This window comes from Martes martes, assembly GCF_963455335.1.
Source record: "Martes martes genome assembly, chromosome: 11".
NCBI classification, from domain to species: Eukaryota; Metazoa; Chordata; class Mammalia; order Carnivora; family Mustelidae; genus Martes; species Martes martes.
The window spans coordinates 79,725,653-79,739,090 of record NC_137899.1 but is presented as its reverse complement, the minus strand read 5'-3'; the positions used below and the strand labels follow the sequence as shown (position 1 = coordinate 79,739,090).

The following is a 13,438-nucleotide window of genomic DNA, read 5'->3' as shown; positions in this document are numbered from 1 at the left end:
TGAAAGCCAACAAAGGAAACTACCATAACCAAATATTACTCATTAAGAATCTATTGAGGTCTATATATTAAATACAGAAGTCTTGCATCCAACTTCTATATAGCATAATATAGATATGTGTCTTCATTACACAAGTTAATATATGCCAACCTTTTTATTCTTGACAGTTGCCACTTTATCCCTTTTCTAAATTTAATGATTTGTTAATTTATCACTTCACATATCCTTAATATATGTTAAGAGACATAGAGTAGAAAACAAAATTCGACTGCATTTTTCACGGATTAAAAAAATAGCTAAAATCAATTTTAAGAATTCTGGGAAGCCTATTCTATCGATTATTTTCATTGCACTGCTTTTATGCAAGCAATTTACAAACATACCAGTTTATGCAGTGGGAATATGATACCTTCAAGCAATCTGAAATTGTGGATATTAAGAAAGCCTATTTATTGGCCAGCGGCCGACTGAAATGCCTCAGTGGTAACTGCTGCTCATTTTTAAGAGCACAAATACAAGAATTTTAGAGGTGAAGTAAATAGTTTTGATAAGACTTGATAAAATTAGGCTGGCACTGTGAATATACTCAAGATTCCTCCCAACCTTAGGGGAAAAAAGGTTGGGTTTTTTTTGGTGGTGTTGTTATCACTATGACCTCTACTAAAAGAGATAAAAACCGATTATTGTTAAGTGGCACTATTTCTTCTTATGAATTCTCAAGGCCCTGAGTTAATCAGTTCAGAAGAAATGTTTAGCTTCAAATCCTACAACTTCTGGTAACAAATTTGGAGTTCTACCATTCAGTAAAAGCAATCTTCAAGCTACCCACCTCTATTTCTCTCTTTTCTTCCCTTCCAATTACCAACTTCTGTAGAACCGTCACGTCTTTCCTGCCTCTACTTTTCCTTCCTGGATTATTTCTTTGACCCTAAGTGGTCCCTGCTACACCCTCACCTTTCCAGGGAAGACACTCCCTTGAAGACCACCAATGACCCACTCTCCCGAGAGTGACACCAACTCCCAGCAATTACACCAACTTCACTTATATCAAATGGGGTCATGCATTTCAAAGTACCTGTGAAGCACTGAAGTGTTATATAAAGAGAATGATACTATTATGCCTCCAAATGACCCATTACACTTCCCTTTGACTGCCACGCTGTAAAAGCCTTTTAACTGAGCTTCCCGAGACGCAGTCTCACTGCTCTAAGCCATCCTATACTGATACTTCAGTTCTCTTCCTAAAATAAAGAGACAAACTCAAGTCATCCCATGACTCAAAATGCTTCAAGAGTCTCCCACTAGGTACTGGATAAATTCCAAACTCCAAACCCTTCAATTAGCCATGGGAAATCCTTCCTACTATTTGGTACTTTTCCGCTAGTATACACCGCTCCCAATTTTTGCCTCCTTCTAAACAGCACCCTCATCCCCAGTTCATGCTTCCGTGTATACTGTTATTTTTGCCACTAAAGTCCTTCCACGCCTTCCACCCTCCTAACGCCCTACCCAGTCACCCTGCAGGGTCTCCATCCAACCCCATCTCCTCCTAGAAACCTTCCCAGAATGAAGTTAAATCTTGTATCTACTACATAACCAAAAATGACTGATTCTAACAAATTCTACATGGAGAAAGAGAATAAACAAGACAAGGGGACAACAAGAATATGCATCATTGACAAAATAAAAGCTGTCATGTGCCCATGTCCTGATAAACGCCAACTGCCTTGCAACTCAGAGGCTGGTTCAGTTATCGTCCCCTCCTGAGAGACTCCCATCTTTGGACCAACTCCAAGAACGCCTGGCCTCTTGAAGTTTCTCTGGCTTGCAAAGGCTATGAGGTCAACCACTGTAGTCCATACTCCTCCTTCTAAGGTTACCCTGAAACTGAAACTGCCTTAAGAAGAGGAGAGAGGGATGGGAAATCTTCCAGGGCCTTTGTCCTGCGACACTAGCTTTGTTTTAGGACAGCATGAAACTTGCCGTTATCTCTACCTTAAGACAAATGAACTAAGATTAGCAGTATCATGAGGCTGACCTAGAATGGTGGTTTTTCAGACTTTGGCTGTACTCTGTAATCACCTGGGAAGTTTCAAAAGATATATTCGTGTCTGGGCTCTGCACCCACGCATATACTTGATCCAGGGTGGAGCCTAGACATCAGTATGTTTTAAAAGTTTCCCAGGTACAGAGTCAGCCTGGTCTGCTATAACAAAATACGTTCGCTGAGTGGCTTAAACAATGTTTGTTTTTTCACAGTTGTAGAGCTAATAAGTCCAAGATCAAGAGGCTAGCTGGAGAGAGCTCTTCCTGGCTTACGGATGGCTCCCTTCTCACTCTGTCCTCCCATGAAACAGGGAAAGCAAGCTCTGGTCTCTCTCTTTTTATAAGGAAACGAATTCTACCATGGGGACTCCACTCTCATGACCTCATCTAAAGCTAATTACTTCCCACAGGCCCCACCTCCAAACACCAGACACATTGGGTGGTAGGACTTCAAAACAGGAGTGTTGGGAGGGACACAAATGTTCAGTTCATGACACCAGATAATTCCAAAGTACAGCCCGGACCACGAACCACTGACCTAGATCAGTAGTTATCAGTTTGTTTTTTTGCATTGAAACAAACACAACAACCATACTGCATGTGCAGTATGCTCCTATGGGCAGACCAAGAGTCTGTACAAGTCTATGTATGAGGGGAATGTCACTTTTATATATCCCATTCCAGAAATCCAAGAGGGTGAAAATGTCCCTACGGAAATCACTTTCAATTTTCTGATGACAATGTGATTGAAAACCATGAGAAAATCTAGAAAGTTCTTTATATCTGGGCAGATTTTGTTATGCTAACCACACAATCAGGACTCCAGTGGTGATCACGATCTCTGCTTTAAAAAAAGTCATTTTATTTAATTTTCTTTTAAATATGTATTTATTTATTTATCAGAAAGAGAGAGAGAAAGCACAAGCAGGGGGAGTAGCAGGCAGAGGGAGAGGGAGAAGCAGGCTCTCCACTGAACCGGTACCCAATACGGGGCTCGATCCCAGGACCCCAGGATCATGACCTGAGCCAAAGGCAGATGCCTAACTGACAGAGCCACCCAGGCATCCCAGAAAAGGTCATTTTAAAATGGCAACGTTTTCTTTTATTCCTACTCATGGTACTGAGTTGATCACTTCAGAGGAAAGGTCTAGAATCGAGCCCTATCTTGAGTTAAATATATTAGAGCTTTAGAATTTAAGAAACAAGCGGCCCAGTCAGTGACGGTAAAAGAACAGAAAAATTATGGAGTAAATGTTAACAGGGAAGGCAGAGAAAGAGAAGGACAGAATAATGCTCCAAGAGTGGAAAGCTATCTGTAGTCATTGTTACCGATATTTTAATAGAAAATCCTTCTTTATTGCTAATTAATAAATTATTCTTTAAAAATATCTGAAGACTATATTTCCAAGGAAACTTGTAAAAGCTTTATCTTTTGTCAATGTGTACATAAATTGACCCATGCTTACTGAATGAGACCAGAAGGTTCACATTAACGAGGACCCTGAATAACTGAATTTACTCTAATATCTCTGCCAAGTATCTGCAATAAAAACCCCAAAGAACCCAAAGCAACCTGCCCATTTTAACATATTAGAATTTTTAGGAAAAAAGAAATGTTAACCCATACTTTAAAAATTGTATTAACTACTCGGATGCCCAGCTGGCTCGGTCAGAACATGCGACTTGATCTCAGGGTCGTAAATTCAAGCCACAGGCTGGGTGTAGAGATTACTTCCGTCAATACATAAAAACCAAAAGAAAACAAATTATGTCAACTACAAATTATATTAACACAGTAAAAATATTTTTAAATAATGGTATCAAATAGTATCAGTCTCCTCTTTATCAAACTCTTCATCAAGATGCTGAGCAATGTGGAGTGTTGTTGTTCTTGTTTAATCTTAGATTCACACTTAAAGAAAGTGAAGGTGGAAAAGAGAAGGGATACACATACACAATCCCTGAAAAGAAAGGAAGGATGGTGAGTGAGAGAAAATAAAGCAAATATCCCAATGAAGAGCAAGTCTTTTTTGTTTTTAACTCCTGTGAGGATTTCTAACTCATCTCATTATCTGTTCCGTTTGCATTCAACTCAATTCAAATATTTGTTGAACATCCACGTGCGGGGCTAAGCTGGCGCAGCACATCATCTCCGTGATTAATGATAAAACTACAGATACATTCTAAAAGCATGCATAGCCACATGATAAAACTGCACTTCCTGTCCCTTGTCCAGTTTCCAGAACTGTCTTGGGCAGTTGACTGACTGAAAATACAGTCTGCATGGATTCAAGACACTTGGTTTCTCATTACTGACCACCCCTTACCCCCACTATCTTATCCTCCCTAACAGGCGAACATGTGTGCACACACACACTGACTGATGCCCTGCCCCCTGGGACATAGCCAAGCTTCACCGGTACCAAGACATCTATAATTAAATGTCAAAATTGCTCCTGCCACGACACATGCAGTATCAATCATGGGGACTTTATTTTCCATGCAGAGAGTTACCGAATCTATGTGGTACTTATGTGCATTCATGGGACAATCAAAGAAAGAGAAGCCCTGGTGCCATTAGAAGTGGCATTAAAGATGGATGGGTCAAGGTGAATGCTGACCTAACTCAAAGATCAGGATAAGAATCAGAAGCAGGAAAGACCAGAGGAAACTGGCTGATCCCAACAGCAAAAAGTTACTGCTAAGAAGCTTCACAGACTTCTCTCTCTACGACCTTATGCATTAAAGATTTATTAAGCACGGTCTGTAGGTGCTAAAGCCAAGAATGCTAAGTCCAAAGATGAATGAAATAAAGTCTTTGCTCTCATGGAGCTAGTCTAGTGCGGGAGACAGACAGATACAACAAAAACAATACAGTGAATGCTAGAACAAATTATGGGACATGAGCTGTGAGGACAGAACTCTCACTCCTGAACTAGGAGCCTGAGTCCATAAAGACCACCAAGCGGTCATTGAATTTTCTTCTTCTATTGCTGCTCTCTACCCAAGGCCACCAGAACCTCTCTGTGGTTCTTATATGGCTGACGCAATACAGGACAAAAGTAATGCAACACTTTAAATTATTTTAATGACTTTAGAAGCATTTTTAGTTGTTGACAACTTCTCGTCAGTACTAACACTCAACATTTTATCTACTTTTTTGTGATTCTAAAACAGCTGTTCAATTGATGTTCTGCAGTGATAGAAATGTTCTCCACACCATGCAGTGGCCACGAGCCACATATGACCACAGAGCACTTGAAATGTGGCTAGTGTGAATGAGGAACTGAACTAACTTACTTTAATAAACTTAAAATTGAACTGTCACATATGCCTAGTGGCTATGGCATTAGAAATCATAGTTCTAAAATATAAGTATTTTAGGATTGTGAAATATGATCAAATAATTTTGCCCTTAATGCCTATATAGTATGTTATACATGTCTCCAAAGAATTACAAACATGGATAAAAACTGATTTCCTGGATAAAAACTGATTTCCTTTGTAACCTGAAACTGCTGCTAGGGCTTACTCCCAATAAAACATTAAAAGTTGAAAGCACAATCTAAACACGCCTATGTCTTGTTTAAATTGACTTTGACTTTCACCACAGGCTTTCTTGATAAAGTGGGAAACATTCTAAAATATTTTAAAGTTAAGATATTTAACACATTAAGAGATATTTCAAAAAGTCTGCTATTCTCAATTAGTTCTAAATGTAGAAAGTATCTTAAAAGTGAGAGATAAAGAGGGTTTTCACTGTGGAGATTGAATCAGATCAGCTGGACTGGAGGCATCATGAATGTTAGGGCTGCTTAATTTTTACTGCCTAGCTGATGTCAGGCACTCAGTAAACACGTAACAAGAGTAGTTAGAATAGTATGGACAGGAACGTGCTACATCTGGATCCGGGTGGTTAAGTGACCACACACATTTGTCAGAACTTTCAAGATGGTACACTTTCTAGAGTAAATTATGCCTTAGTTTTGGTGTTTTGTTTTGTTTAGTTTTAGATTTTTTTTTTTTTAATTAATTTGACAGATAGAGATCATAAGTAGGCAGAGAGGCAGGCAGCGAGAGAGAGAAGGGGAAGCAGGCTCCCCGCTGAGCAGAGAGCCCGATGCGGGGCTCGATCCCAGGACCCCGGGATCATGACCTGAGCCGAAGGCAGAGGCTCAACCCACTGAGCCACCCAGGCGCCCTCGGTTTTTTGTTTTTTAAAGGGGGAAAAACATAATATGGGAGCACTTGAAGAAAATCATGAATAGAGAACTGCAAGAAAGCCCGTGGAATGGGAAATGTAGCATCACATCTCTTAGGAAGCAAGCTAGTAAATTCCAAACAGGAAACTGGCCTCCTAGGAAAGAAAAGAGAAAAAGGTTCAGGCTCGAGAGTTGGAGAATGCATAGGCTAAGATAGGCTGTGTGAAATTAGGTAAGTCATTTGACTTTTCTGTGTTTCACTTTCCTCAGCCATAAAATGTGTAAAATGAAGACACCTACCTCCAACAGTCTGGGGGAGAATGAAATGAGAAAATTGTACATAAAATATTCAGCACCTGGCAAACACTGAGTAGATGGTAAATGGAAATAAAACACAAGCTCCTCTTCTTGATCAAGCCCTTCTTTTGAGATCCTCTGGTTTTGAACGAGGGGGTTCCGTTTCCATACCACAGTCTGAACGGTTGGTAAACGGGTGGTCAAGCAAAGCTACCAGGTTAGACAGAACTCAAAGCTTGTTGGAGTAAGGGGAATGGGGAAACACAGATCATGTTTCCAGAAAAACCTGAATTTCTGCCAGAAGCAAAATTCCCACAACATAAAATTTTAAGCACATTCCCAAATATTTAGCGCAGACATGAGAACATAAATGAATTCGTCAATGAAATGATTTATCCTGGCAAACTTCCCTAAGTGAAAGCAAGTACAGTCTACATAAAAAGGAGAGACAGATGAAATAAAGAAAATTGCTACTCTGCAAATCAAAAGTAATTAATTTTCTGAATGGAGACTAGTTATTATTTGGGGAGAAAAAGCATGAATATTTTCTATTCCTGGTTACAATTTGTCTTCAGAGAATAAACAGACCAAGCTGAGAGTTACGACATTTTGGATTCTCCTACTTCCATACTCAGGACAAATTAAGCAATTAATTCTTGCAAAAGAATTGGGTATAATTTGTAGTTAATGTGTTCCTTAAAGCAGTTTAAGATATGACCTAAAAGTTCAGAATCTGATTCATTACGTATTTCACAACAGTGTTTAAACACTTAAATTTAGTGTACTTTGCAAGGCTATAACTCACTTAACTCAAAGATGCTGAATTCTCATTAGTTGAGAGAAACTGTTCCTTAAAATCTCTTAAAACACCTACCTCTCCTCTATGACTCATAGTTAAGCCTCCTTACAGGAAAGCCACTGCAGTTTTTCCTATTACCTGTTCAGTGGGTCAAGATTAAATGATGAGAGTTGCAATGCCATTATATTAGTTCTCCACCTAGTAGAAAACCTCTTAATTATTCTAGAGAAGGTTGAAATTCCCTTAGGGAATTTCCTGGAGTCATCTTCAATTTCTCCCTCTCTGATTCAGCATCGCCTTCAGCTGAATAACATTCAATGTTGTCTAACTCATAGAATTTTTTAAAATATTATTAAGTTTGGTATCAGAAATCAAGTCCACTATAAAACCTTGTTAGTAATCCAGAAACGTTGTTAAGATTTAAATGCAAACTAGCTCAGCAGTTGTCAAAGTATGGACTTGGACCAACAGCATGACCATATCCTAGGCATCTGTTAGACAATGAGATTCTGAGACCTCACCCCACCGAATCAGAAGCTCTAAGGAGTGGGTTCCTAAATCAGTGTTTTAATAAGTTCTCCTGGTGATTCTGCTGCTTACTCAAGTGTGAGACCCATGATCTAGCTCGTTCTGGCAAAGACTGTTGAGGCCACAAGCCAATCCTGACAGAATTACCCAAACAGATGAACCCCAAATATATTTAACCCCCACCCACAAAAACAAAAACAATTTTGTTCCTCTTTAGTCTCCAGTTATCCTTGATATTAATTTGGAAAGAAAGGATTTGTGCCAGTCTAAATAATTTAAATTTTTTTTTTTTCTGTTTGGAGAGTTATTTGAAAGAAACAATTGGTCTATACATCCAGTTCAAAACATCAGGACATTTTATTTATTTTTTTTAAAGATTTTATTTAATTTGACAGACAGAGATCACAGGTAGGCAGAGACGCAGGCAGAGAGAGAGGAAGGGAAGCAGGCTCGTTGCTGAGCAGAAAGCCCGATGTGGGACTCGATCCCAGGACCCTGGGATCATGACCTGAGCTGAAGGCAGAGGCTTTAACCCACTGAGCCACCCAGGCGCCCCATCAGGACATTTTAAACACAGAAAGTGGTTAAGCCATTAATTGCTAACTCATTCTTAATTGCTAACAATGAACACCTTAGTGAAAGCTGCAACTCATTCCAGGATAATGATAAGCATGGCAGCCTAACGTTCATTTAAACTGTATCGGAGGGGCACCTCGGTGGCTCAGTGGATTAAGCCGCTGCCTTCGGCTCAGGTCATGATCTCACGGTTCTGGGATCGAGCCCCACATCGGGCTCTCTGCTTAGCGGGGAGCCTGCTTCCCCCTCTTTCTCTGCCTACTTGTGATCTCTCTCTCTGTCAAATAAATAAATAAAATTAAAAAATAAATAAATAAATAAGCTGTATTGGAGAGGTCATCCAACATGGTACCTCTCAGTTGACAGACCTTTCCTGAGCATTTATTACCTGTACCAGGCCACCTCATGGGCCCCAGGGACACTGAAGATGAGCAATAAATATATCTACAAATACTACAGTAATTGTTGAGGGAAAAATAATTGAAATGGAGGCTGCATATTTTATTTGTAGACAATATGCTTCAGTGTTATTACCCTGTTATTACCCTGAAATCAAGATAGTCATCTCATTTGAGGTTGACAAGGCCCCTTGGTCAATATGTGGGTAACAATGTAAGAGGTCAACTTTGTTAAAATGGAAAAGGATACAAAAGTTGTCACCTGTCAGTCACACACACACACACACACACAAGCACATTTTGAGTTCTAATACAGGCGTATATGCAATATCATTACATAAACTTGTGATACTATTAAACAATTTAATTCTTTACAGTTAAATTTTATATCATCAAAGCATTAAAGAAAACACCCAATAAATCAAAATCTGTATAACCAAAAATAATAGGTTATAAATAATGCTTTATTGAGAAAAGCCTTTGCAAACCATGGAATACTGGAATGGGATATCATTCAGCCACAAAAAGGAATGAAGTACAGATACAGGTTACAACAGGGATGAATTCTGAAAACATTATGCTAAGTGAATGAAGTCAGATACCAAAGGCCACATACTGTATGATTCTATTTATATGAAAATGCTCAATAGGCCAATCTACAAAAAGAGAAAGCTTAGCGGTTGCCAGGGCTGGGGTCAGAGAGAATAAGGAATGACTGTTAATGGATTTTCTTTTCCGGGTGATTAAAATGTTCTGTAATTAGATAGTGGTGATGGTTGTACAACTTTGTCAGTATATTAAAACCCACTGAACTGTACACTTGAAAAAGATGAGCTGTGTGCTATGCAAATTATAATTCAATTTTTTAAAAATTCACAATATATTCAAAGCAGTGGTTTGGATGGCATACAAAGCAATATTCTCTGGTTTATCTCTGTACTATGGTGACACTATTTTATATAATAATCCAAGTAACAAAAGGATCTGGCTTCCTTGTTAAAACAGACTTATAACAGAAATGCAGATTCAACAGGTGTGTATTTGACGTGTACAGCACTTTCAAAAAATGTCTTCCCCACTCCACCCGCCCCCAACACCCCAGATTCAACTCTGGTTTTAGAGAAAACCAGGACCAGGTTCTCCTGCTAGTCTTAAATGTCAACCTTGTGTATCACACCACCCCTGAGTATTTTTGTAAAGCTTTCCGAATTTAAATTATGTCCATGTATCTGTGTGGAGGGGGCGGAGGGGGGGGCTGTTGGCAATTATCACCATATTTGAAATGTAACTCTCAATAGTTAGACCATGAGGATAATTTCTCCTTGTAAAGGTTACTGTGCCAAGAGCACCACCATCTATATTGAATAAAAATGTAGGTTAATATCTACAATGAATAATCTAAAATTAAAAAAAAAAACTGGGATCCTTGAACTGAAAAGAATGAAAAATATGTGTATTCACAAGTTAAGATACATTTTCTAACTTTCAGGTCAATACTTCCAAACCTATTATAGTCCATTGTAATAGAAAATCTTCATGAAGGAAAAAATATTTTTTAAAATAAAATGTCAAAATCCAATATTACAATCCTTCTGGAAAATAACTGGAACACTTTAATCTGCATTCCAGGTAAATAATTCTGACTGGCTGTTTCAAAGCACAATTTCACTACTGAATGTGTAACCTGGAAGGTGGTGGAGGAAAGACGAATCCATGAATAAATGCATCAACCTGCAGCTTTCCTCTGACTTTGGCAGCCGTGGCAGAACACTGAAAGAAATTTTGATTGAAACTTTTTTTTTTTAACCGAACTGCCCAGACTTGAATGTGACTAAATTAAAAGTACTGGAAAACACTGAAAAGTCAGGTTGGTGCTTGTTCCTGTTACTACCTTTTGAGAGAGAGTGTGTGTGTGTGTGTGTGTGTGTAACTCGCATAGGGCACGTGTATATTTCATTCAAGCTCATAATGAATCTAAAAGCAAAACATTATCTAAGACGTAGCCCCGCACCTTGGTTGTAGTTCTCTTCTGTGTACCTAACAGGCTCTTTTCACACTTTGCAAAACAGGAGAGACAAGAGCTGTGCGGACAGCAACCGAGAATGAGAAGCCTCTCTCTTCTGGCCCAGCACCCCGCGGGCGGACAGAAGGTGGCGGAGGTGCGAGGTGGGGAGGGGGTGCGTTCTCCGAAGCCGCTGACACCCATCGCGGCGCCGCCAGCTCCGTCGGATCCCCAGCCCACCGTGCGTTTCCTCTCCTTGCTAGATGGCGGCGGCGGCAGCAAGCACCTAAGGCTCTCAAATCCCCCCACCGCGTCCCAAACGGTCCCGGAGATGAAACCCCACTGAGGTCTGATCACTCACCCAGGCGGCAAACACAGAAGAGCTGGATACAAGCGAGGAAGCGCTTTAGGATTAGCATTTCCAGACGGTCCGGGGGGCCCCCACCACGCGGCTGCTCAGCTTCTTGGGGTGGGGAGGGAGGAGGCGCGAAGGAAGTGTTTTCTTCTCCAGTGTATAGATTGGTGTGAGATTGTGTGTGTGTGCGTGTGTGAGTGTGTCTGAAAAAGAGAGAGAGAGCGCGCCAGGAGAGAGACTGAGAGGGAGACGGGAATAATTGGAAGCAGGACGTGCGGTGGTCGCGGGAACCCGGTGCCGCTACCCGAGGCGCATGCGGACGGGCGCGCGGGAGTTGGTCTCCTCTGCCGGCTGCGGCCGAGGTCTGAGCGCTCCGAGCGCGGCGATGCCGAGTGCCGGGCGCGCGCTCCGGCCCGGGTGTGCGCGCCGCGGCTCGGCGGGGGCGGGGGCGCAGCACCGCGCCGCTGGGAGCGTGCAGCCGGCCCGGGGTCGCGCGCGGCGGGCGGAGGGGTGCAGGGGTACGGCTGTTGCTCAGAGTCCGGGTCCCAGAGTAGCGTTTTACGTAGCGACACCCCTCCCCCCGCCTCCCCCGGTCCCTGCCCGTGGCTTCGCTGCTCTGGAGTTAGTGGAACCCGCTGGGGTTTAGAATCTTCGCGGAGAAAATGTCTCTTCATTAAGACTCCTTCACCCTTTTGGAAGAGAAGAGGAGGCCAGACCCCCATTGTCCCGCACAGCCAGAGATTGACCTTTGGGGTTCACCCCTGGAATTTTTTTTTTTTTTTTATTTTTGTCCTTCCTGCAGATGCTAAGTGGGTCCAATCAGCAAGTGGTGGGGGCTCCTGGGTAAGCTGGGTTCCCCTCTCGGTTTTCTTTCTTTTTACCAAATCACCAAAGTAGTTCCAAACCCCATTACCTCTGGGGCAGTTGACTGCAAATAATCTCCTGCCCTGATTGTGAGCAGTGAGACCCTGCCCCCTCCTCAGGCTCCAATCAAACTGTAGTGCTGTGCACAGCTGCTTGGAGGAACTTTCAACTCTGTGAATGTTCCTCCCAGAGGGTACTACCCAGGTACCTCCTCGCACAGGGTCGCACGGAAAGATTTTTTAATTGCGTGATTGATGGATATACACAAGAACTATAACACCTGCGTTCTGCTGCCTCAGAGCTGGAAACGTCATTTTGGAAATGCCGTATTGCTTGTTTCTATAGTGGTCTCTCTAACTAGACTGAACTCCTTGATGGCAGGGAGTTCGCGTTATTCATCATTCTAACCCAGCTCCTAGCACAAAGGCAAAATAGTCAGTAGGTGTACCCTTAATGTTTGTTGAATTAATCTGAAGCCTAAATGAAAAGATGAGACAACGGGTATCCTCCATGAGGCTGACTGCCCAGAGACCTGAAAATATGTGTGCTTTTCTGAGCTTTTCATTTATATACCCTTTAGGCACAAGTACGTTTTTCTACTTATGTGAGACCCAATTTGAAGCCTTTTAGGAATCCACTGTAAGGCACTGAAAGTCAAGTTCTGGAATTATCCCTTATTCTTAGGAACCATTTGATGTAGGTTATCGGTACAGTGTGTACTCCTGTGTCCTGTTCTTGGTTCTAAAATAGTATTTCAGCTTAAATATTTAAAGAAAGCTTATCACATACAAAATTGAGTTCTGAATGTATTTGGAGTATTACTACCAGTTCTCACTAATATACACAGCCTCTGAACACTAGTTTGAATGTGCAGAGCTAATGATGCCATTTGCTGTTGCTTCAGGAATTGATTACAGCCATGTAATAACAAATTTCAAATCTGTCTGGAATGTTTATTCAGGAGTACATCTAAGTATTAAGGAATTGAGACTTGATCTTGTTTTTCCCATGAATTATCATAAAAATGCTGTAACTTTTCTAAGAGTTATAGTGGGGATTGATGATTGCTCATGCGAGTTTCCACCCAAGAAGAAAATTTTTGCTACCATTAGCAAAAAGTGTAGATATAAACTAGAAACACGCTGAGAGCTTAAAGAAAGCGTTAACATGAGCTGGAGTAGGCAGAGAAGGTTTCCTAGAGATGTGTAGGACAAGGAGGACAAGCCAGGAGAAAAATTGATGTGCAAGTAGGTGGAGGTGGAAGTGAAAAGCAGATATCATGTGCTATAAAAACAGTGTGAATTAAATTTGAGCAGATTGAGTGGAGTCAGACTATGGGAAACACTGATTTCCTAGTGGAGGAGATCGTAC

General features: G+C 41.2%; 1 protein-coding gene across 6 annotated transcripts in view; it reads right to left on the bottom strand.

Moving 5' to 3' along the window:
• Positions 1 to 11,267, bottom strand: part of PTPRZ1 (protein tyrosine phosphatase receptor type Z1) — a gene marked incomplete at its 5' end in the record, with an annotated part of 175,068 nt that extends 163,801 nt beyond the window's left edge. For all 6 annotated transcript variants that reach the window (XM_080818033.1, XM_080818034.1, XM_080818035.1 and 3 more), the window contains one exon: positions 11,210 to 11,267. In XM_080818033.1, the coding sequence (XP_080674159.1) occupies positions 11,210 to 11,267 (58 nt within the window). The remainder of the gene's footprint in view (positions 1 to 11,209) is intronic.
• Positions 11,268 to 13,438: the final 2,171 nt, after the last annotated feature.